Consider the following 23996-nt stretch of genomic DNA (forward strand, 5'->3'; position numbering starts at 1 on the left):
TGGTTGCACTAAATGTATTTCTTAAATCAACAACAACGCTGCATGGTTGTAAGCACGATTATATATAATGCATATATTAATATGAAAACAAAGCATATCAATTGGCTATGTTTCATCTGTAAACTAGTCAATGTTCCATAGTGTAAGCGAGAAGAATACAACGCCTATGGGTCAGTAATGGCATGTCCGAAGATCCAGGGCTTGTTGCCGCACTGCTCCATATGACTGCAATCCACACACTGGTTCCGGTGCTCTTTACCGCACTGACACGCGTTTACACCTAAATCAAAGAATGGGAACCAATGAGAGAGAGAAAAGAAAGGGATGGACCATAGAGAATGAAACCAAAAAAAAACAAAGAAAGAGAAGAAGGGGACGAGTGCAAAAGAGAATGATATAAAATGGAATCAATACAAAATAGAAACCATCGATAAAAGGGTACCGATGAGAGAGGAACCGATGACAAGAGAAACTGATGAGCAGGGGGACACAACTCAATGGGAACAATAGAAACAAATGAACCAAAGAGATGGGTACTCGATTAGATAAGAAAGGCATCTAATCAGTCCGACAGTGGATACCAGGAGGCTAATGGCACATGCTGGGCTTCCAAACGTGATTCTGTAATAAATTAGCATAATTATGTATAACAATTTATAATATATTTGGAAACAAACAGAGACATACACACAGACACAATAGCTTTCTTCAAAACAGAACAGAGTATTTAGTAAGACTTGCATGCCTTTAATGCAGTCATATTTCAATAAAGTAATATACATGCCAATATGTAATAAAACACCACAAAATTATGTAATAAATACAGCGCACAAAAATTGATGGAAAGTTGTTTACTAAATTCAAGTATGGTAAAGATAAACTATTGTGGGTGCACTATATGTTGTATATGTATACTTTAAAATATATTTACAATTTATATTTCAAATTGAAAAACAGACAAAATGGCAATTTTAATATCAATACCATTGATCTAGAGTTAGTGGCTCAATTTTGCTTTCCGCATGCTTAAAAATAACCAAAAACATGGACAAAATTCATCATCAGGGAGTTTCCATTAGTGGCACTGAATATCTCGTTTTAAGATGTTTAATGTGTGATATTGTCTCTTTATAATACTGTTATTATACACTCGTTTCACAATGCTGCAATTTCCCATGAAAGACGTTAATTAAATTTTGCATGTGTTAACAACTTAACATTGTTCTTTCTAACAGATAGCGAACACGAATGGTGTAATTTAGAATAGATAAAACTATATTATATAACTTATAATATATTTGTTGAAATAGGCCAACTTTAATATTCTATGAGTCAACATATGGCTATTCTATATGGAAACATATACAAGTAATGATGAAGTATAAAGATTCTTAACATTAAAATGTAAACATGGGTAGAATAATAAAAAATACTTACAAAGTAATATTGTTGTTAACAAACTATCTCAACAACAAAAGAAGAAACTTAAATATATCAAGCAATATATGTTTATACTGTCAGGCCATAAATAGAATGTGTCAATATGATAAGCTAAGACTGGAGTCTGAACAAACACGGTAGCGAAGTAACTTAAATACGTAAGAAGAGGTGCTAGATAGAAAGGGGCACATGAAATGAAAACCAGGGATAAGGGAAACCACAGAGACGGGGAACACGGAGAACGCGTGAGAATGATGACCAAAATGAATTGGGACCAGATAAAATAACAGGCGAGCAGGGAAACAGTAGATAGGAAGGGAACAGGGAGAAGGGGAACGATACAATGGGACGCATGAGTTATCCCTTTGCACTCATTTATGATTTGCCCCACAGTTCAGAACCAATGTGACTTTTGCAGTTTAAACAGATACCTTACATAAAGTGCTTGTTCCAGTGTACAAGTGATTATCTTTTACCATGCTGGCAGCAAGCGCAGTTCATCTTAGTGGTGTCGTACTGACACGTGCAGTCGTTAAAGAAATTCGTGTAGCCGTCAATTCCGTTTTCTAGGGCAGGCTGGGCTATAAAACAATTATGCAATAATTAAACACACCTGTCGATTTTCAAACAAGGCAAAACCACATGAACAAGTTAAAACATTCCACAGTGTTCTAAAGTGTCAATTAACCATCAGCGTCAAGTTTAAAGATTATTAGTCGATGTAAGCAATCATAACTGCAAAACGTTCGCTTAATCAATGTCGACCTAACTTTATAAGGTTATCTGTCCAATTCGAAAATGTGACTGAGCAATCATTGAATGAAGGTTAAACGTGTTTCACCTTTACCATTTTGAATGTATAATGTGAATATCCTAAACAATGTAACAGTTTGATCGTTTTCATTTGCAACATTATTGTTTTGGGTCATGACGTCATCATGAATATTCGTTTAGGGTAAATCAGCGTGCTGTCTTAAAGGAATCAGTGTGTAAAAATATGCATATTGTTGTAAGTTCATATATATTGAAATAAACTCGTACCGACAATTTAAAAGGAAACTCGCCAAAGGTTATTTCCTGACAAAACAGTACAATCGGTAAACATTACAAATTGTGTTAGATCTTCTAAAAACGTTAGCATACGCGTTCCACAGTTAGCGACTGTTCCACATTGTGTGCACTGGTTCTGAAAAGGGTCGTGGCACTGACATCCGCCTGCGTCACAACATGCACAACTGTAGTTGCTGTGATTGTGTGCACATGGACAACCGCTCTGGGAGCTACGTATATGCCACATATATTTAACTTGTTAAGGGATTTCGGATGTCCTAGTGGGTTATAATTTATATTTGTTTTACTCAACAGCTGCAATAAATATGAAAGTGGGTCATCAAAGAGATGTGAATTGATAAAAATATCTTACCCTAAAGAAACAAATCTAAGAAAACCATCAATTTTGGCTCCGGAAATTGTGTCATTAGTTGTTATTTAAACTATCAAATTTCAAACTATGCAACATGAAATCTTCACAATAACCACGAAAACGCTTACAATGTCCAGATGTCGAATCGAGACAGGTTTGTACCGCCGATTTCAGCGATTGCTGGAGTGGTGTGAGAGACTTTAGTTTCAGCATCTGAAAGCAAATTGTACTAGTGAAAGAACTTGATTCGCGTTACACATAATACTAGTATAAGCCATATTGACAATATGTATAAATATATACAATTGTGTCGTGGCATTAAATAATAAATACAACTCTAGAAACATTGTCAGGCGAGATTTATTGTTACCATCAGTTGGTATTTATTGAAGTCTAATGATTTAATGCCTATACATGACACGGCAAAACATATATGTATTCAACACAACATCATACTTAATGGATGGCAGACACACATACTATACAATTGATAGGCGTCTAAATACTGACATACTTGTCCACTGTACGCTGTTTGTGGAGGGGTCACACAACTGGTGGTCGTTTGAGGGGTTGGTCTCGCCGGCGATCCAGCAGTTACCCTCAATCAGACAGGTACCCGACTGGGAATGTGGACATAAAAAAAGCGTCTCAGATTGGAGTGCTTTACGTCGTTTGTTAAACGATGCTTAATACAAAAAACGGTTATATATATATAATACCTTCATTTGCGAATATCCAAACGTCTATTTTCATTAGATGAAGTTTATAATTTAAACACACGCCTACGTCATTATATAAAACTATGTCGATTGAGAGTATCAACCACTCCATTTAAAAGTTAAGGTCGTTCAAGCAAACACACATTATAATACCTTCACTGAGCACGACTTGCCCGTCTTTATGCATCTGGCGCACCTTGTGTCTGTACGTACATACAGCACGGCGTTACTGTAAGTGCTTGCATCGTTTGTTATAGAAATGTTGAACGCTACAATCGTCTGCCCTGCAGATGGCAATGTTCAAGCTTACCATTAAATGCTAGACTAAAGTTTACAAATGAATATCATAACGTTATATATGTGAACACATTCAATTTTTAACAATTGTTTGTATTTCGTTTGATAGTCAGTGTTCCTTGTGTTTAACCTGCATTATGTATTATATTATTATCACGTTTTAACAACATTTGCTTGTCAGCATGTTTAATTCGAATAATGTTTGTTTCAACCGTACTTTCCAGAACTAGGAAAGATTGTTACGGTTAAGTGATTGCATTACCATAAACATGTATGTATTAACAATATAAATAACGCATGACCATTTACAATTTTACCTCCAATCGTCGATTTCAACGGAAGCTTACAGCCTACTTCATACATTGATCTATAAATAGCTGCAGTGAAAAACTGATTTCCAGAAGGCACAAATCCGTGACCGTCAAACTAATAAAATACATTTAAGGACATATTAACTTTACTATCCTAGTGCCAAAGGGCAACTATCCAAAACAAATATTAATGCTTTTTTAGAAGATGCATAGTACGCTTAAGAGTACATAGTAATTATCGATCAAATACATATTAAAAAATTGCGCAATAAATAATCATTACATTATTAAGAAACGCGGACTCTAGCAAGTTATACCACAAGACACAGTGCTCACAGAAGGAACAATTGAGCAAGGGATATCACATGACATATATGCTACGACACAGTTATCTAGACTAAAGCATCTCCTTACATTCAACACCTCTACTTTGCACGAGAGTCGCGGGTTGTCAAACACGTTGTACCCGTGCACGTATGAGGTCTCACACATTCGCTCAGTTACGTCACACAGGGCGGAACCTGTCTGCCAGGTGGTTCTTCGAATTATCAATAATTACAGTTATTCCATGCGTGTACATTTTAGATATAGTTTGCCATAACAAACGTTTATATATGAACCAATATATTTATAAGGACTTTTTCCGGATTGACAACACCCACTAATATGAGGGTTCTATCCAATCCGGCTAATTTCAAATCATTATATCTGATATACGATGATATCCAATTTTACCAAGTAATTATACTCGTAGTTGTGTACCATCGGATTAAATATACAACTATCGATGGGATTATATAATAACACAAAATAAGCTTTATGTACATGAAAGTGTATGCTTGAACTTGTCTGATTCAGGCAGGTCATTCCACATTCAAACGGTGATAGCAAACAATAAACCTGTTACTAAAATTTCGTCTGATCAATGGACGTTGTAAGGCCTCCATTTACAGATTTCACGCGGCGGTGCGTATTGTATGCAAAGTAAATAGTGTGGGATGACATTGCCTGAAAGCTGTTTACCCACATTTAAGTTAGATGTGCGATATTTGAAATTTAAATTTCAAGACGCTCCCTTCTCTCGTGGTCAAAGACATTAACCACACCGTTATCCAAATAAAGTGTGAGTATCGAGTCAAACATTTATGGTCAGAAAAAAATTGAAAAGTTTCAAGTAATATAAATGTCTAATTATTTTCATAGGCTACTTTAAACAAAAAAGAACAAGGTTGTGTATTACTGCCAACAAAACATTACACAAAAAATGAGCTCCTTGAATTTCAAAGCATTTTTATAGAATACAAAATGCATAGTTCACATCGTTTGTTAGATTTGTGTTAAGTTTTAAAGAGTGTTTTCATATAACTTGTATTATTGGCATGTTATCGAGTTATTTATGTTATGTTAACAAATAAGTTATTTAATGAAGTTCTATACTTACTTAACGATTCCATACAAGGCCGGGGGCATAGACGATTGAATTTCACATGCATCGCCGACATAGCCCGCGTCGCAGATACAGCGACCAAACGAGCAGGTGCCATGCGTGTTGCAGTCGTAGGCTGGACACAGGTCGGACGTGATAAACGCCGGTAAATTACCGTTCGCATCGTAAAATGACTCGTTGTTCAAAACGTAGAAGACGCATTTTGTGATTGCACTCAACATATTACCCCGCACAAATTCACCGTTGTCGAAATACTGAAATTCAATCAAAGAATTAAGTTAAAGTCTAATAATTTCAACAGCTATCAGAAAGACAAATGATAACCGCTTTATGTATGTGCAGCCTGTAATATATCTTAATATGTTATGCCTTGAAATCTTCGACGCAGTTGCCCTTCTCTGACACAAAGTCCAGCCCCGCCCTCAGAACGCACTGCTGTAGTATGGGATTCTGGTCGATGGCTGAATTGCAGGCAGTCTCCGCATCCCTACGACTTTTCCCGTGCTCGCTGGGGAAATCGGCTCTCAGAATAGGCACATACGCTGCAGACAAGTATACCAGGTGATATTAAAAAATAACGATCTTTCATATGGGACGGTATGTGTAATATTACAACATTTCATCGGTGCACATCAAATGAACATATGAAATGAACGATTTTTGGTATGCTACGAATTCGATAAATAATACAAACGATAAAGACAAGTACTTTTCATAGACTTTGGTTAACATTTTAAGGACGAAGTGATGTAAATTAATAACATGATGTTGAGAGCGCTATATTAAGTAATTGATGAGAATTGTAAAACTGTCAGGAGTTGGATTTATGACGAGCCTTCTCACATCAAGATAAACATGTATTCAAATCGACAAACCTTGTATAAGACAAAAAAGACTCGGGGACTTAAAAGGTTTTACAAATGCATATAAAATAATAATAATTAATAATAAATGCAAGAGGAAGAATTGTCAAGAAAGTAAGTGTGTGCGTTACTAACTAATATTGTGTTAAAAAGACCTTGATTGTATGCCGGAAACAGGCTTTTTGATAAGGAACATTTCATTAAACCAGTTCTGCATGATTACAAATTTAATTGTATTCCATTAATATTTTAATTTCCCGATTATAATATAATGAAAAAGTATTGTAATACAAGTTGTGATTTTGAATGAAATTAAGATCAATAAGCAAATCCCATGTTATGTTAACTAGATTTATATTATACATACAAAATCCATAGTCGAAAACATAATCCGACGGGTAATCGTCAGGAAGGATAGTATTCGCAGTACGTGTATGAGCCGCCGGGTTTCTACAGGTCTGTGCCGGGTTTTGATGAGTCGCCCCTGGTAAGAGAACCTGGGAAAAACAACAGCTAACATACAAGTAATACTCAAATGAATAGCATCAATATACGCGTACTGCAATACGAACTATAAACGCGATTAAAACGGCTACGCTAATAAGGATCTAGATGTCTGTTGCGCTTGTATTCAAGGATGTCATATATGCTGGCAATATATAATAAAGATTGATAATTTTGCCTTTGAGGTCGGGACAGCGATATTACGCGCTAATGTTTTCTCAATATGATTAGTTTAGGTGATTTGAAACTGTCGTTTAAAGATAAAGTTACACTTTGTCATTTTGTTAATGTGATATTGATTTAACTGCACCTGGACGTTTGGTTGTGCCACGTTGCCATGTACAGTGCAATCTGCTAGTGTACCGTTTGGCTTTCTGTCACACTTGCAGTAGTACATATCGTGGTCGAGGGACGGATCAACTGTGAAAAAGTTTGTGTCAAATATTGAGCTACCCGCCGGTTTGATCCTGAAAGAAACAAAAATTATAATTACATTAATAAATAAATATACATATAACTTTATTTCCTCCAAAAAAATGAAGAGCTGAACAAATAATAAGACCGTCACACAGATTTAAAATTATTAACAAAAAGCCTAATATGTATATGTATACATAGTACAATATCTTACACTTCAAGCGATCAACACAGTAAACATTGACAGATAAACAGATATACACACAAATATTTAAACTATTATTTATAGGCATGGAATTACATAGACATTGTTAAGAAAAGCAAATCTTCTAGAGGTTAATGACACAGAAAACATACGCATGTGGTGTTTACAATAAACATATAGTATCACAGTGCACCAATATAAAAGAATGAGTTAATACGCATTACGCACATACAGTCGAACACATATATTATCAAACCAATGCTGATCAAAACATACGCGAACATAGTCTGGCATTTTAGGTACGAAAACGAAATTCTAGAATAACTTCTGTTTACTGATTAAGTACTCATAGCGTATTGCGGTAAGATTGATAGCAACATTAGAAACACACTGGTCAAAAAGTTACGAACCTAAATTCTGGAGTACGTTGTCTAAAGTATTTACGACGTTCAAGTTTGTTAATTGTTAGACATATCCCTTTAGCCCACGATTTAACGTTTTAAGCATTGTAAAGTTTGACGCGCCTGCTATTACTGCTACTATTTGCGTAATTATGTTATATTGTGTAGTGTTTCTTTTTCTAAAAAAGGTGGTTCCCATCACGACATGAAATTATATTTATAAAATGCACAGTAGTTGTATGTCTCGTGTGCAAATTATTTAGAGCCAAAATATGATACATGCAAACGAAATAAAATTAATCAATTATTCGAAGGTTTCCAAAAACCAAAACAGGCGAACCAAGAACAAATATAGTGTCACCCTTATACGATAAATGTTTTAATTAGTGTTTAAACTATGGATGCGAGAGAATGATGACAAATGATATTCAAACATATTTGTTTGCCAATATTCGATTTTTTTTTCAAGTATTCGATTGTTAAAGCTTAGATTAAAAGGTCAAAACTAACGACCGTCCTGAGCGACGCTATGTTACTGCCACAAATATCACTATTAAACTTATCTTAAATGCTGCCTTGAAAATTGGATAGATTTATCAATTTTAAAAACAATACTTTATTAAGTTCTTCGTTTTGTTTATCTTTGTTGCCATTCACTTTAAATAAAACAAGTCAGTGCGTGTACTCTAAAGTAAACACACACGAAAACCAGTGTGCACACGTTGTTTTTATTTGCACGACGAAAACGAAACAACAACATACTGATACAGCATTCAGACAAACATGAATATAGGTTCAAGTATTTAAGCAATCATACAATTATTATATTAATTAATAAAAAACACGAAAGGTTGGCATTTTGAAGTTCTTTATCTTCGACTTTTATAGAATATAAATTGTAGATGCATCTAGAGCATATGGCGGGTTCAAAATGAACATTATCGAGCCTAAATACAATTATTCTTTTTTTAATAAATTTAATACTATTTGAGATCCTTATTTCTGATTAGATAATCATGGATGTAATATATGGAATATATCAATGAAAACGATTTACCATTTTACGTAGAGGCTTCTATGTTTTCTGAATTGCCATCCACTGAGCTGTGAATGATCTTGGACAGCATAATACACACAGTGTTCAAACACTCGTGAAAACTCTCCGATAAAACCAATAAAGAAACTACCCCTATAATGGTACCTTCCCGTATGTCATTATTACCACGTGTTTTGCTTGCAGCATTTATGCACAAAATAACTGATACACAATAGTCGTCTGCCCTAAACAAAAAAATGCGACTTTGCATTTATTCCTTTTCGGTTGTTTCCAATAATAAAAATCGAATATTCAAATATGATTTTCGGATTGGATTATTCGGCCAATTTTGTAATATTCGAATATTTGTTTCATCTATTGTTTTAACATATGTATTAATTTAAAATATTAGAACCTGACACAAAGTTCATGAACTCACAAAAGCAGATAAAAACTTCTCCGTGAAATGTTGTCATATATATTTGCTCGTAAAAAAAGGAACGTGCGTACTTGGATTTCAAAATGTTAATATAAGGAAAACAGCTTTGCCCCCTTTTTGTTTTATCAACGTCGGAATGAATCAGCCAGGGAGTATTTCAGTGTATTAATGTGTAAGCTACCAAGCGGTCAATTGACTTATAGTTGTACACATATATTTCTTCATACAGGCAGTTATTTATATTGCAAAGCCTGCGGGAATGCTTTCAACAACTGGAAATGTTCATGTAACACTTAAAGCACACATTCACATACTTCTGACGTATCAATAATTAAGCATTTTGACATAACAGGTAACAATTGTAATCTGTTTTGACTAACTTACCTCCAACTGTTTACAAAATTATCGTCCACGACTCGACCATTCTTTGGCATAATTGAAAATGTGTTGTCTGAGTGTTTGAGATCATTATCTGGATTTCCATCGAAATAACCGCAGATCCCTCCTGTGGCCTGCATGTCGTCCTCCGGCGTGGTGATGTAGACATTCAACCCACCTCCAGACTTTTCAATTTTTACTTGGGTACCTGATGGGAAGCTGAACTTAAATAGAAATATACAAACATAATTAGTTTTTTTTCGTTGTAACATTTAAGTCAGTTTTAAATTTATATCAAACTAGTCATCAGACTATTGTGAGATGGTAAACGTTTTGGTTATTATAACACTTCTATTTACCAACATATATTTTTAATTTCAGGCCCTGTTATGAACGACTAGCAAATGTGTTACAGTTTAAATGGTAAGGGCAACCTAGGCAACTTGTGATTTTTTGTATTCGAGTGTTAAGCATACGTCATCGAATGTCAGTTGTTTTAACATTTGCCGTAATCACAATTAATTCCGTTGATTGTATAGTATGAATGGCGATTATAATATTTGCAAATGGATACCTCAGCAGGAGAGAAGCATTTGTTTAGCTTTTTTAACACTGCGATGGTACTCGTAAGACGCGAAACCAAATTATTCACGGTACATGTCCAAATACCACACCATACAAAGGAGATGTACGTGGAGGCATACAAAGAGTTTCATAGTTTGTGTCCTAGGACTATTTATTTCTATTGTTTATAATTGCATTTCTCAATTGTGTCTTAGAAAATATTGGCTATTTGCGTCCGAATGTAAACAGTAGTTACAGCTTGGTAGAACATTAATAGATAATAGATTGATAAATATATTGAAAACTTCAATTCAACAGTGACAGCACGTGTCGATTCATAAAACATGTCCTCTTTATATGAACACTTGTAATTGTTCATTTTTAAACAGTTAGGCGACAATCCATGTTAAAAAAAGGTTGTGCATATAACCCTCAGAGTGATATTTATTTACCTAGTTTCATGATTATTTCTCATTGACCTTTCGAGAACTTGCAGTGCTTCGTGTAGTTCTATTTTAGCAACATTTACCTGACATTAAACTTTTGCACAACAGGATCAACACGCATAATCCTCTCAGCACTTTAAATACGTATACCAAAAAGGCGCACATATGGTCGAATGAGCATACCGAGTTGTATGAGCATACCTTATGAAGTTGCTGAGAAATTACAATACGAAGTTTTGTTCTATTTTTAGTTACACAAACCTGACCATTGACCTCTGGTAAAATCCATAAGGTCTTTCATAATCGCCTAATGGCTATGTTTACGTAAACCAAAGTTCATCCAGGAAAGATAGTTTATCAGAGAAATCGCAGCATTCAGTGTTATGGTATGTATTGTTCTGCTTATCTCATATTTACCGTAGCTGCGCTGATTATTGAAAAAATCTTTCACTTAGTGATGCAAGCCTGAAATCTGGCATAAATTACCTTTAGGTACCCCTTTCATAAAAAAGCACGTTAGCCACTTGACAATTCAAAATGGCGGCATTTTTTGTTCAAGATGGCAGCCAATAGTCTGTGTTAGCAAGAAGTACTAGTAGCGTCAATATTTGAAAAGAATACCTTCAACCGCCAACAAATTGCTACAAAGGGTATTTTAACTGATCCTGGTAGGGTAGAAGGTCCTCTAAAACATATCAAAAGTTTACCACAATCGGACCTCCGGAAAGTGTTTTTTTTCAAGATGGTCGCCAAGATTGTCGCCAAGATGGTCGCCAAGATGGTCGCCAAGATGGCCGCCAATTACCTATTAATGATCATAACTATGTAACTATACAATCAAATTTGATGAATGTGTTGTCTATACCTAAGTTTCAAGGGGCAAAGATCACATAAAGATCATCAGACATTGTTTAAGTTTACCATAGTCCACACAAATACAACATGGCGTCCAAAATGGCCGTCAAGAATGCCACCAAAACCTAAAAATGATCATGACTATGTAAATATCCACTCAAATTTGATTATTTTGGTGGCTATACATATGTTTCAAGGGGCAAAAAACACATTAAGATCATTATACATTGTTTAAGTTTATTAGATACACACAAATCCAACATGGCGTCCAAAATGGCCGCCAGCATGGCCTCAAAAACATATTAATGATCATAACTATGTAACTATCCACTCAAACTTGATGAATTTGGTGTCTATTCCTAGGATTCAAGGGGTAAAAAACACATAAAGATCATCAGACATTGTTTAAGTTTACAATAGGACACACAAATCCAACATGGCGTCTAAAATGGCTGCCAAGATGGCCGCCAAACACTATTAATGATCATAACTATGTAAATATCCACTCAAATTTGATTATTTTGGTGGCTGAACATAGGTTTCACTGGACAAAGAACACATTAAGATCATCAGACATATTTTAAGTTTATTATATTACACACAAATTAAACACGGCGTCCAAAATGGCCTCCAAGATGGCCACCAAAATCTATTAATGATCATAACTGTGTAACTTTCCACTCACAATTGATGATTTTGGTATCTATACCGAGGTTTCGAGGGGCAAAGAACACATTACGATTGTCAGACATAGTTTAAGTGTATTATGTTACACAGAACTCTCACATGGCGTCAAACGACACAATACGAAGGACCACACGTCCATTACTTTAGACGTGATGCTTGTTATGTGAAACGCCATAGTTTGGACTTGCAGTGATTTTTGGATTTTGACAAGATGATCGATATTTTTCAGCTTCAGGCAACATTGAATTTGCAGGGAATGATGCGTATCTTGCACCAGAAAATACAGTACCCTGGGCTGCAATTGTCATTCAAATTTTGCCTATGATTAATATGTACAATGGGGATAAAGCGTGCATTCTGTCAACATAAGCCTTTGTATGCAACCTTGCCACAACCTTCACACCATCGTAACGTTTGACCATCCCATGTATTGGAAGGCTGCCGAAATCATCACTGATGCGCAACAAGTAGTTTAAAGTGTTGATTAGAATTTGGAATGTTTCATAAACGTATGAACTTGCGGGGGTGGGGGGGCAAACTTGTGCACATTGTGACACGAACAACTGTCCAGAGGGCTTCATGGGACCATCTTCTTGTTGAAAAGTGCATACACAGCCAGCTTACAGCCGAAATGACCCAGGAAGATCCAAACATTCAGATACTGCTTGATCATGCAAAGGATTTGTACTCTTCTCTTGTTAGGGGCAAAATGACGCTAGCAGATGATATGTTATGCGATTTATGTCAAACCCGAGAGGGCTGCAGAGAAGAAGAAACATGAACTTGCCCAGACCTCAAAGACAAGCTTAGTATGGCTGAATTATCAGCTTAAGATTAACAATTCAAGGGCGTTGATTAAAGCATATCGTACTGTGTGTTGACTGCTGCATTAGAAGGATATGTCCGATTTCCTCTCCATCTTTGCTGCAAATAAGCGACCTAGAGGAGGGCACCCAGACGTTTATCGAAAGTTCGGTATTGGTTTTCACGTTGTTCGTAGGAGCCACCATTGCTATGTTGGGCTAGGATGTGATCTTGTCATTGATCACACATTAATGATGTGTTTATAGAGCACAGGTGGTCTAACTCGCGGCAAGGAAATGGCCGAGGAAATGCAAACCCCTTGGACCCTATCTGCATCATCCGTGCTCAACAGTGTGATGCAGGTTTTGATAGATCTGACTTATACTTCAATTCCACAACACAAAGATTCAACTGAAGCGTGCATCAAAGGGGATTATTTTTTAATCTATAAAAAATGCAGACACAGATTACAACCTGCTCTCCATACACAGCTAACCACACTCCGAGAAACATGGTCAATAAGATAGTGGCTGGGTCAGATGTGAATGTTCATGCAGTTGAGGCGATTGGAAAAACGATCATAAGAGATATCATAGGAAAATCGGTCTTTGCTTATAAATTCACGAGAAAATACAGAGCCAAAGCTCTTGGGAAAAGCTTGGCTGTTAAGATCGCTTCTGACCGTGCTTTTTATCCTGCTCTTCTTTTCCAGCGTTTCCTGGTGGTGTCAAAATCTGGAGATCCTTCCCTTGCAGTCGTATTGTCTTTTGAACTGAGCTCCCATCCAGCTGCCTTCTTTGAAACCAAGAACATACTGTGTACAGCAGATAAGCCTCAGATCGCTCAGGCAATTTGAGGGTATGCTATAGAAACATCATGTGAGGCTGAGATGAACTGTATTCATGAAACAGGCGCATGATGGTGGCACTTTGCTGCATCCTTGACCATGGAGAAGGCCGACTTATATAACGCAATAGCCAGGTCTGATGTAGATTCATAGAAAATGCGTTACGGACAAGCGACCGTCGGGTTCGATGGCTACGAAGACGGTCATTATAACAAAGACAGCACGCACCGGAGACGATGAAACAAACGTGAATCATATTGTGAGTTTCAGCAAAGAAACAGAATGCTCATGTAAAAAGAAATACTTTTTGTCTCGTGACAGAAACAATGCCGGTATGATTGCTCTGATCAGCACAACTTTGCCTTAAATGGGATGCTATGTAGTTCTGTCTTCAGTTGATGCAGACGTTGAAATTGTTAAAGAAACAATATTACGATCCCGTCGTAGCACCACACAGTTTGTGGGCGAGGATACAGATTTGCTCATCTAGATCCTGCATTACTCCGAAAGGGACAATAAGATCATCTACTTCTGCTTTGATGTAAATAAATAGTCAAAGGAACACAAAGTGTATAATATTAACCTTTTGGAAGAACTCGTGCTTATTCAGGCTGTAATTAATATTCAATATTTTTCAGCGACGGTAAAAAATGAAGTCTACAGAAGTTAGTAAAACCTGATCCTATTTTGAAATCATGTGCTAGTTAATTCTCTCTTCCAAAATGTCATAAATTGGAGTTTATGATTATTCAACTGCTTATAATGATAACCTCAACTCGATTAAAGTGTTCCTTGTCTCCTAAACTATGGCGTTTTACATAACAATCATAACTTTTGAGTAACAAGTTATGGACTTGTGGTCCTTCGTATTGTGTTAATGGCCATTTTGGTCGCTGTGTTGGATGTTTGTGTATAATAATAAGATTACATTTTTGTCTGATGATATAAATGTGATATGTATGTGTTTTGTTCTCCCTGAAACCTGGGTATAGACACCAAATATATCAAATTTGAGTGGACAGTTGCATAGTCATATTTTATGATCATAAAAAGGTTTTGACGGCCATCTTGGCGGCCATTTTGGATTTGTGTTATATATAATAAACTTAAAAAATGTCTGACGACGTTAATGTGTCCTTTGCCCCCTGAAACCTATCTATAGACACCAAAATCTAGATCTAAAATTGAGTAGAAAGTAACATAGTTTTGACCATTAATATGTTTTGGCGGCCATCTTGGCAGCCATTTTTGACACCATGTTGGATTTCTGTGTGACGTTATTAACTCACACTTTGTCTGACGAAATAAATGTGTTTTTTGCCCCCTGAAACCTGGGTATAGACACCAAATTCATCAAATTTAAGTGGATAGTTACATAGCTATGATCATAAATAGGTTTTTGCGGCCATCTTGTTAGCCATTTTTAAGCCATGTTGGATTTGTGTGTACTATATTAAACTTAAACAATGTCTGAATTTAAATTCAAACAAGTCAAATTGTTGTGTACGAAATCAAAATCAAGTAATTTTCACAGCAGTTAAACCTTTTAGAGAATTTATTTCTTTTTTTTCTTTTTTCAATCCTGACGGCGGCCATCTTGAAAACGGTCGCCATTTTGAAATTTTGTATTGGCTAACGTGCTTTATCAAATCAATTGTTACTTAAGAGTATATGTGCTAAATTTGGTGCTTGCATCACAAACTGAAAGATTTCTTGATATATAGACTTAATCTGCTGAGCTACGGAATGACAGCGAGACAAATGGATTAATAGAGAAAGAAACTGACAGACCGGAATCTACAGATTAATGTTTATACCAAGTTTCATGATGAAGGATTATGTATTATTTGATTATTACAATGTTTTACTTTTGTCATTGATTAAGTAGCACACTCAATCTCACTTAAGTGTGACATTCGATGTTAATTGTGATTGTTAATATGTGTTAAAATGTGTTTATGCAGCAACCTGTATTCAACCAAATTTGTTTATTTCACAATTATAATATGTGAATATGATGAATTTTTATTGAATGTATATATATGAGACACGCCGAAAATGGAGTGTCTTCCATAACACCTTCCGATTAGGATATTTCACTATGTATGTTGTGGGAGGGTTGTAATTGCAATATTATATTATGTGGTTTGCAAAACTCAGTGCATCATCTATTTTTAGTTTGTCTTTAAGTTCGGAATCAGTAACGAAACTATAACTTATTCCCACTACAACATATAATGTTCCTTTTTTTATCGGTTGAACCAAACCAGATTTAAAAGACAAATGAATATATATTATTAAGCAACAGTTTGTTTTCCGAACATAGAAAATCAAATATCTGTATCATATAGCCATCTGGAGAAAAGCTATTTATAAAAATGTTAGTTACGAGTTCTTATCATATACATCGTTTTTGAAAATAACCTCTGAAAAATAAATGCGATGTATCATAACATGACTAAAAGTGCAATTACATATTTAGTCCATTTATATATTTTTTTCTTCAGTATGCATTGTTCAACCTAATATAAGAATTAATATTGCATTTAATATAATTTACGAGTAATCATTCTCGAAATTTTAATGCATATCATTTTCTAAATTATTTCCGCTGTCAGTCTATTAGCCCGAGGTTAGGAATGTCAGGGTAGGAATGAACAAATCTGACATTAATAACTTATTTAGGTATCGTAATAATAACGTAGCTATTGTTCGATACCAAATTACGCATTTTGTAAGATATTTCAAGTTATTTATACCGCAAAAAACTGTAACATACGCTCCTTCGAGTTAGTTTCATTACTGAATAACTTGTCCATTCAATTAGTTACTTAATAACTTATTTAGGTATCGTAATAATAACGTAGTTATTGTTCGATACCAAATTACGCATTTTGTAAGATATTTCAAGTTATTTATACCGCAAAAAACTGTAACATACGCTCCTTCGAGTTAGTTTCATTACTGAATAACTTGTCCATTCAATTAGATACTTAATATATATATATATATATATATATATATATATATATATATATAAGAGCTTCATAATATATTAAAAAATGGTGTGTATTGTTTGCAATACATTATATAGCCCATATGATTAAATCAATGTGTATGAACGAATAAATAGAGAGGTAATTAAAAAATATAAACTTAAAACAGAATATGCGAATGATCTAAATAAGTACATTTTTGTTTATTAAAACTATTTTTTACGGAACAAACACTGGTATACACCAAAATCGAATTATCCTGTTATTTTAAGAATATATAGTTTTGACCGATGTTTCTTAACTGAAATAAAGGCAGTTAAACAGCAGTTGCATAAGGAGTAATGTAATCTTTTGTTTAGCTCTAGGACCTTTGCACAAGAAGGGCAGTTTTACCAACTACATAATAGACACAGTTAGCACAAACAAACTATACACATCAAATAACAGGCAAAACACAAACAAGGGATAATGGAAACGGAGAAAAATATCTTGAAATGGTTTATATTAACTTTGTGAAACCAATTTTTTGGGGCCAGACGTAATTAATATTTCCGGGCTTCCGGACTTATTATGTGAATAACAAAGCTTGACAAGCCACAAGCTTTATCCTTCAAAAGTATTATTTTCGCTTAAAACACTTCAATATTTCTAGCATTTATTGATTCATACTTTTTGGCTTGATAAACAGTGTCAAAGAATTCTTTGAAAACGCGAGATGTCAAAACGATTCAGCAACTGTTAATCTATGTTAGACTTTAATTAAAAAATTGTTATAATACGATTTATGGCATGATTTGCACCACGTATATATACTTTGTTTATGAAAAATAAAATTTCCTATTGTGGATTATCTTATAAATATGTGTGGAACACTGACCTTAGGAAATTATTTCAGGAAGCTTTACGCTTAAGTTACTCATTGTTTAATTGCATATACAAATGTTGTAAGGTATAACGCGTCATCAAATGACCTAGACCGATGTAGAGTAAAACTAAATGAAATATCAGACGGAGTTGCTCCCCCTCTTTTCAAACGCAAATTAAGAAATACATGCAGTTATGTAAGCTCACAACAAACTACGCATAAAAAACCCTGGTTTTCTCAATAATGTGCTGAACATAGTGATATATTTGACAGTGAACTGAATACATTTAGAAATTATAAAACAGATTAAAACAGAATTTTACTAAATTAAAATGTTCATATTATAAGTTGTTTAGACGAAAACATAAAATATATTATGACAGGGCACATATACGAACACTCGAACAATCAGTATTTAAAAATGGTAACATGTATTGGAATATGCTCAAACAATCTGCGGAAATGAACCAGTCCAATATATTTCTAAATTGTTTTGACAAATATAGTAAAAGTGTTGATAATCCAAACAGTTTTGTTTACGCCTGATGTGGATGTTATATACTTCTTGGAAAGGTATGAGAGAAACGAATTTAGTGTTATGTTTGATGAACTAAAGAAGCACATTTTCATATAATTAATTAGTAAAGCTATACAAGAACTAATTATAATAAAAGTGGAGGCCCTAACGTGCATAAAGAAGGTAGAGACATGCTTTTGACATATTTACATACACTTTTAACAAAATATGAGATAGTGGTTATTTTCTCATTTCTTAATATGAGCGCTTTGTCGTAACTTTGCCAAGAAGGGCAGTATTAATTATGCGAATTATTATTAGAGGCATAACATTATTGAGTACGTTAGGAACACTCTTTTCTCGCATGTTAAATATAAGACTCTTACTTTGGGCGGAACGTAACTATGTATACATAGAAAGACAGACGGGGTTTAGACAAAATATAATCGCTCTTGATAATTTGTTCGTACTGGATGATCTTCCGAAATACTTATTTAATAAAGAAAAACTGCTTGTGTGTGTATTTGTGTATCTTAGTAAAGCCTTTGATTATGTGGTTCGAGAACACCTTTGGTGTAAACTCATTAAACTAGGGTTACGAGGCAAACATTTTAATGTAGTAAAATCAATATAGTCAACTGTCACATCTAGAGTAAAATATTTTTACAACTTAAGTGGATATTTCGAATGTTTGCTAGTAGTTATGTTTGCTAGTAGTTATTCAAGGTGATTGTATATCGCCGTTCCTGTTTTCAATGTTCTAAATGATTTATAATAAGTCTGTTCTGAAAGTGGCATTAATGGTATATACATTAATGATTTCAAACTATTTATTTTGTTGTATGAAAATGTCACCATTATTTTTGCAAATACCGGTCAGGAATTCCAACATAATCTAAATGTGTTTTATGAATATTGTAAACGCTGGATACTAGTGGTTTAAACAAATAAATTTAAAGTCATGACATTCAGAAAAGGGGGTGTCGGTGGAAAAACATTAATTAATTCCACTACCATGATATTGAAATTGATATAGTAACGAAGTTTAACTACCTTGATGTTGTATTTACGCCTGGTGGCTCTTTATATGATGCGCTCTGCACACTAGCTGGTAAAGCTTTGAAGGCGATATTCAATATGAACAAACACCTTTTACAAGTTAACCAACATTACTTTGAAACACATTATATATTTGTTTGATAAACTGATATCACCTTTTCTTGATTACGGCAGCGAAGGTTGGGGGTTTGTCAAAGGCGATGCTATAGAAATCATTCATTGAGTGTTACAAGTAGCACCAAAAATGATTTTATATACGGCAAACATGGGCAACTTAACATTCAAACAAATGTATATGATAATATTATACAATATTGGATTACAATCTATCACACTGAAAGTATTAAATTCAGTAAATACCTTACATTGTTTGATGATTGCAAAAAATATACTTACAAAAACGTTGGTGCTCCCTACTACGCAATTTGCTAAGCACACGTGGCTTTCACGATGCCTCATAGTTACAGTATGTCGGTAAATGTACTATATTTCTATGTGCTATTTAACAAAGATTAACAGATAACTTTATCCAAATTTGGAACGGTCAATTGGTTATCTTGAGTACAGTTTTCTTTTTAAAGAAATATTGAAAACTTTCAAATTCAACCATATTAAGTAATATGCAATATTATAAAGTACAGATTTAGATTATCTAGGCTACAATTATCTTCTCATATATTAGGAATAGAAAGTAACAGATGGTCTAAACCTAATCCTACACCTTTTGTGCAAATGACATGTATTGCCTCTAACCGTCTAGAAGACGCATATCATGTTGTGCTTCAGTGCAACCTATACTCATATTTAAAATGTAAATATATACCCTCATATGTTAGAAACTGATCAAACATGTATAGAACTTATGACTTCCGATAGTGAATCTGTGTTATTAACTCTCAGTGCCATTGTTTATGCCTAATTTCCAGTTAGATTAACAAACATGTGTATGTCAATTTGATAAACAATATTACCATTAAACATATTCCATGCATGTCGTCTATCTATTAATGGTGTCGACTTCTTTAACTAGCTAAACTGTGCTAATTGCTTATGTTTTTGCTTTTGTATGTTAATAATATCTATATATATATATTGTATACGTTATCAAAATGTTGATTATATAGTGCTTTAATTAATTTAAAAAACAAATCGAATGTAATGTGTATCTTACTTTATGATTTTTTATGATATGTTGTATACCTTGCATACCATCTACCATATGGTTTTGTTGTGAGATTGATACGTAATTTGTTATGTTTTTAGAATTCAACACGGTTCATTCACAATATCATTTATGCATTTTCTATAATTGTTTCTTTTTGAATGAATACAATGAACTATGTTGATTGTGTTACTTACTTATTTATTTTTTTTTCAGAAATTTTGAATTAAGGATTGTTAAAGTCAAACTATTGTTGTATGCGACGAGTAAATACATGTATTATCCATCTGCTCAAAATCCAATTTCTTGCCAGTATCAGGAATACACGATTGGAAAAGCTACTTAAATCGATAATTGAACAGGAGAAAGCCATGCAAGATGGATTGTTTGATCCGGCTAAATATGAAGTCTCAGAAGAGAAACAGACGAATTCATTGAGTCAATCGTTGCTTCTACCTTCAATGCATATTTAGGTGTCTTAACTTGTGATGATGTCCAGTGGGGGAAGTGGTGATACACTGTAATTTTTAAGGCAAGAAATTAAATACAATGTATGTTCAATGAACCATGCATTATAGATCACTTTAGAAACATAAAAAAGACTCGGTACATGTAAATAATATAGAAAGTGAGATAATAGCCAGAACGCGACGAGCTAATACTTTAATTTAATTTGGTAGAAACTGTTCATGTTTTGCTAAAATAAATAAATGACCCGTAATTCAGGACGAAACAGTTATACATGCTAGGTTTATTAGCAATTCATTGAAGCAACTTACAATGTGCAAACATTTTTACATGTGAATATATAATTATACAATTCAGATTGTAAACTTTTATAAAGAAGTATATATTATGTATGCAAATAACCCGTAGCTATCTATTGGTTTGTTTAGGTTTCTAAACCGAGGCTGAATCTAATTGAAATGTTGAGTGATGATGGTATAATATGTTTAAAAACATATGTATAAATACAAGCTTAACCTGTGGTGTACAGAACTTGAGAATGATTACAAGTACTATGTGCCATTTTTAAATATTAGATTCATTTACTGAATAAGTATAACACTTAATGAATTGCGAGATTATTTCTCTAATGTATCTGTAGTCAAAGATTCCATTAGGAAATGAATGGTACAGGCTTCGATATAGACGACATTTCCATAGATATCATAAATAAACTATTTAAATGTTAGCCCATACTTAGTTAAGATTTTTTAAAACAACATCTTGGAAACAAAAAATTACCGAATAGATTAGGGAAAAGCTGTACATGTCTTATTCACAAATCAGGACCAACACATATGCCAGACAAACTATCGGCGTGATTTTCACGTACAAGTACAATATGAAATATTTCACGGGTATCGTACATAAACGATTATAAGAATAGGCAGAAATCAAATAATAAAACTGGTGACTCACAATCAGGCTTCGTACTTGTTATCAGCTATGAAAACTACTTTTCGAGCTATACTTAAAATATCTGTGAAAACAGGAGGTAGTTTTTACTGTCAATATATATATTTCTGTAAAGCCTTTGATAAAATCAATCACTATGTACTACAATCCCTATCTTTACAAATAAAAGTCATACATGAACATATTGTACATGTTTTACTTAATATGTATAACTCGCTCTATTAATGTGTTAAATTCCATTTACTAAAAGCCAACCAAACGACAGGCTTTATTTTTACAGGTAAGCATACGAGATATGTTTTGATACAATATTGCAACCAGGTAAGGTAATAAGGACAAGCCCGACGATTTGTACACTATTTATCGATGAATATCTACGATGGTATGAACCAAATTGTGGATTTTGCATTTTGAAATTACTGCAAGTCCTAAAATAATATTTTAATATTAGCCAGATATGAAGCTATTGTGCCGAAACAGCAAATAAATTACAACATCTATTAAACGATATTGACGAATGTATGCCTTAATTGGAAGTGGAAATTAATCTTAAAATACCGAAATAGTGTATGAAGAAACACTGGTTCTTCAATAAGTTACAAACATTGGAGTCCCCTTTTCACGAGAATAAATACTACCTTTATTTATAAATACATTGGAATAACGTCGAATCCTTGAGCAATATCTTCCATTTACAATGAACTACAATCGTTTGGATATTTCAGATTAAATACTTATTTATACTGTTTAAAATACGGAGTATCTTTTTAAATGGTACCACGGTAGAAATTTATTTATATATGTATTATATATATATATATGTGTGTGCGTGTGTGTGTGTGTGTGTGTGTGTGTGTTGTGTGTGTGTGCGTGCGTGCGTGCGTGCGCGTCGTGCGTGCGTGTGTGCGAGCGTGCGTGCGTGCGTGTTTGTGTTGTATAATAAAATAAGGATACAAGTAGTTACAAGGCAACTATGTGATAGTGTATTGGTTGTGTATATTGTGTATAATTACGCCGGCCGGTGGCTTTTATCACTCAATACAATTGTTGAGTTTGGTTGAGTTTGGACAGTTAAATCAACAATCTATTGTAATCCACATGCAATAAACTTAACATGCATAGTTACGATGAAAATTCCTGTAAAAAATATAATAAATTATCATATGGTCCACTCCGATCAACCCGATGTGGACTAATTAATCTTGTGGAAGTACGGTCTACTCTACGAAAAGATTTCTGACTATTCTAATCTTACCAGATAATTGTTGCCGGCATTGTCATGACTGACCACAGTGCCATTCGACCTCGCCCCCATGCATGGAATGGTAAGTCGAGGGAAGGATGTCCCGAACTGGGTGTGACACATGTCCAAGATAAAAACCTCATTTCTTCCTTCATTGCAACAGCACAGTTACACGTTGTTTCACCGCATGTCCACGTGCGAACTTGCACCTGTTTGACATTCGACATGCAAAACTTTCACTTCAAAAGCGAGTTTAAGATGTTTTGTTTTTAAATAACGAAAACGAGAACAATATTTAGTTGCAGGAACAATATCAAATACGTAATGATAGATAGGAAGGGAGTTATATGTAAATGTTTTTATTTGTGTCTTCTATGTACTACAATAGTTTCACAATAAACCATCGAAATAAATACAACAGTCTTGCAACTTAATGATATTCATAGTTTATCTCGTTGAACATTCTTACGACATCGTTAACTATTGTCGTACATTATTAGTTAAAACTCTCGTTCTATTTCCCGAAGCCAGCATTCTGTGTCGACTGTATTCATCACAGACAGTTTGTTCTCGAAAAAGTTGTTTCATTGCAAATACGCCTTTAATGCGTGATAATAAGCATTTCAATTGTTAATTATTTGAATTGAAC

The 23996-nt window shown here is 34.2% G+C and overlaps 1 protein-coding gene and 1 pseudogene across 2 annotated transcripts; both read right to left on the reverse strand.

The window, feature by feature from the left end:
• LOC127857845 (von Willebrand factor D and EGF domain-containing protein-like) lies at nt 1-23588 on the reverse strand. 2 transcript variants are annotated; one of them, XM_052394533.1, is made up of 14 exons: nt 23360-23586; nt 9887-10104; nt 7315-7471; nt 6868-6997; nt 6007-6179; nt 5632-5891; nt 4605-4728; nt 4197-4305; nt 3736-3866; nt 3378-3483; nt 2992-3076; nt 2584-2720; nt 1917-2021; nt 1-280 (listed from the first exon to the last, which is right to left on the reverse strand). In XM_052394533.1, exons 1-14 carry the CDS (start codon nt 23468-23470, stop codon nt 165-167), a joined length of 1962 nt encoding a protein of 653 aa, XP_052250493.1. In that variant the 5' UTR covers nt 23471-23586; the 3' UTR covers nt 1-164. The 2 variants fall into 2 exon arrangements, with proteins under 2 accessions (XP_052250493.1, XP_052250494.1); XM_052394534.1 differs by lacking the exons at nt 1-280; nt 1917-2021 and having other exon boundaries at nt 2684-2805; nt 23360-23588.
• Nucleotides 1-23996, reverse strand: part of LOC127857222 (sodium bicarbonate cotransporter 3-like) — a 233355-nt pseudogene that overhangs the window by 102240 nt on the left and 107119 nt on the right.

This window comes from Dreissena polymorpha, chromosome 14 (assembly GCF_020536995.1).
Source record: "Dreissena polymorpha isolate Duluth1 chromosome 14, UMN_Dpol_1.0, whole genome shotgun sequence".
Lineage (NCBI taxonomy): Eukaryota > Metazoa > Mollusca > Bivalvia > Myida > Dreissenidae > Dreissena > Dreissena polymorpha.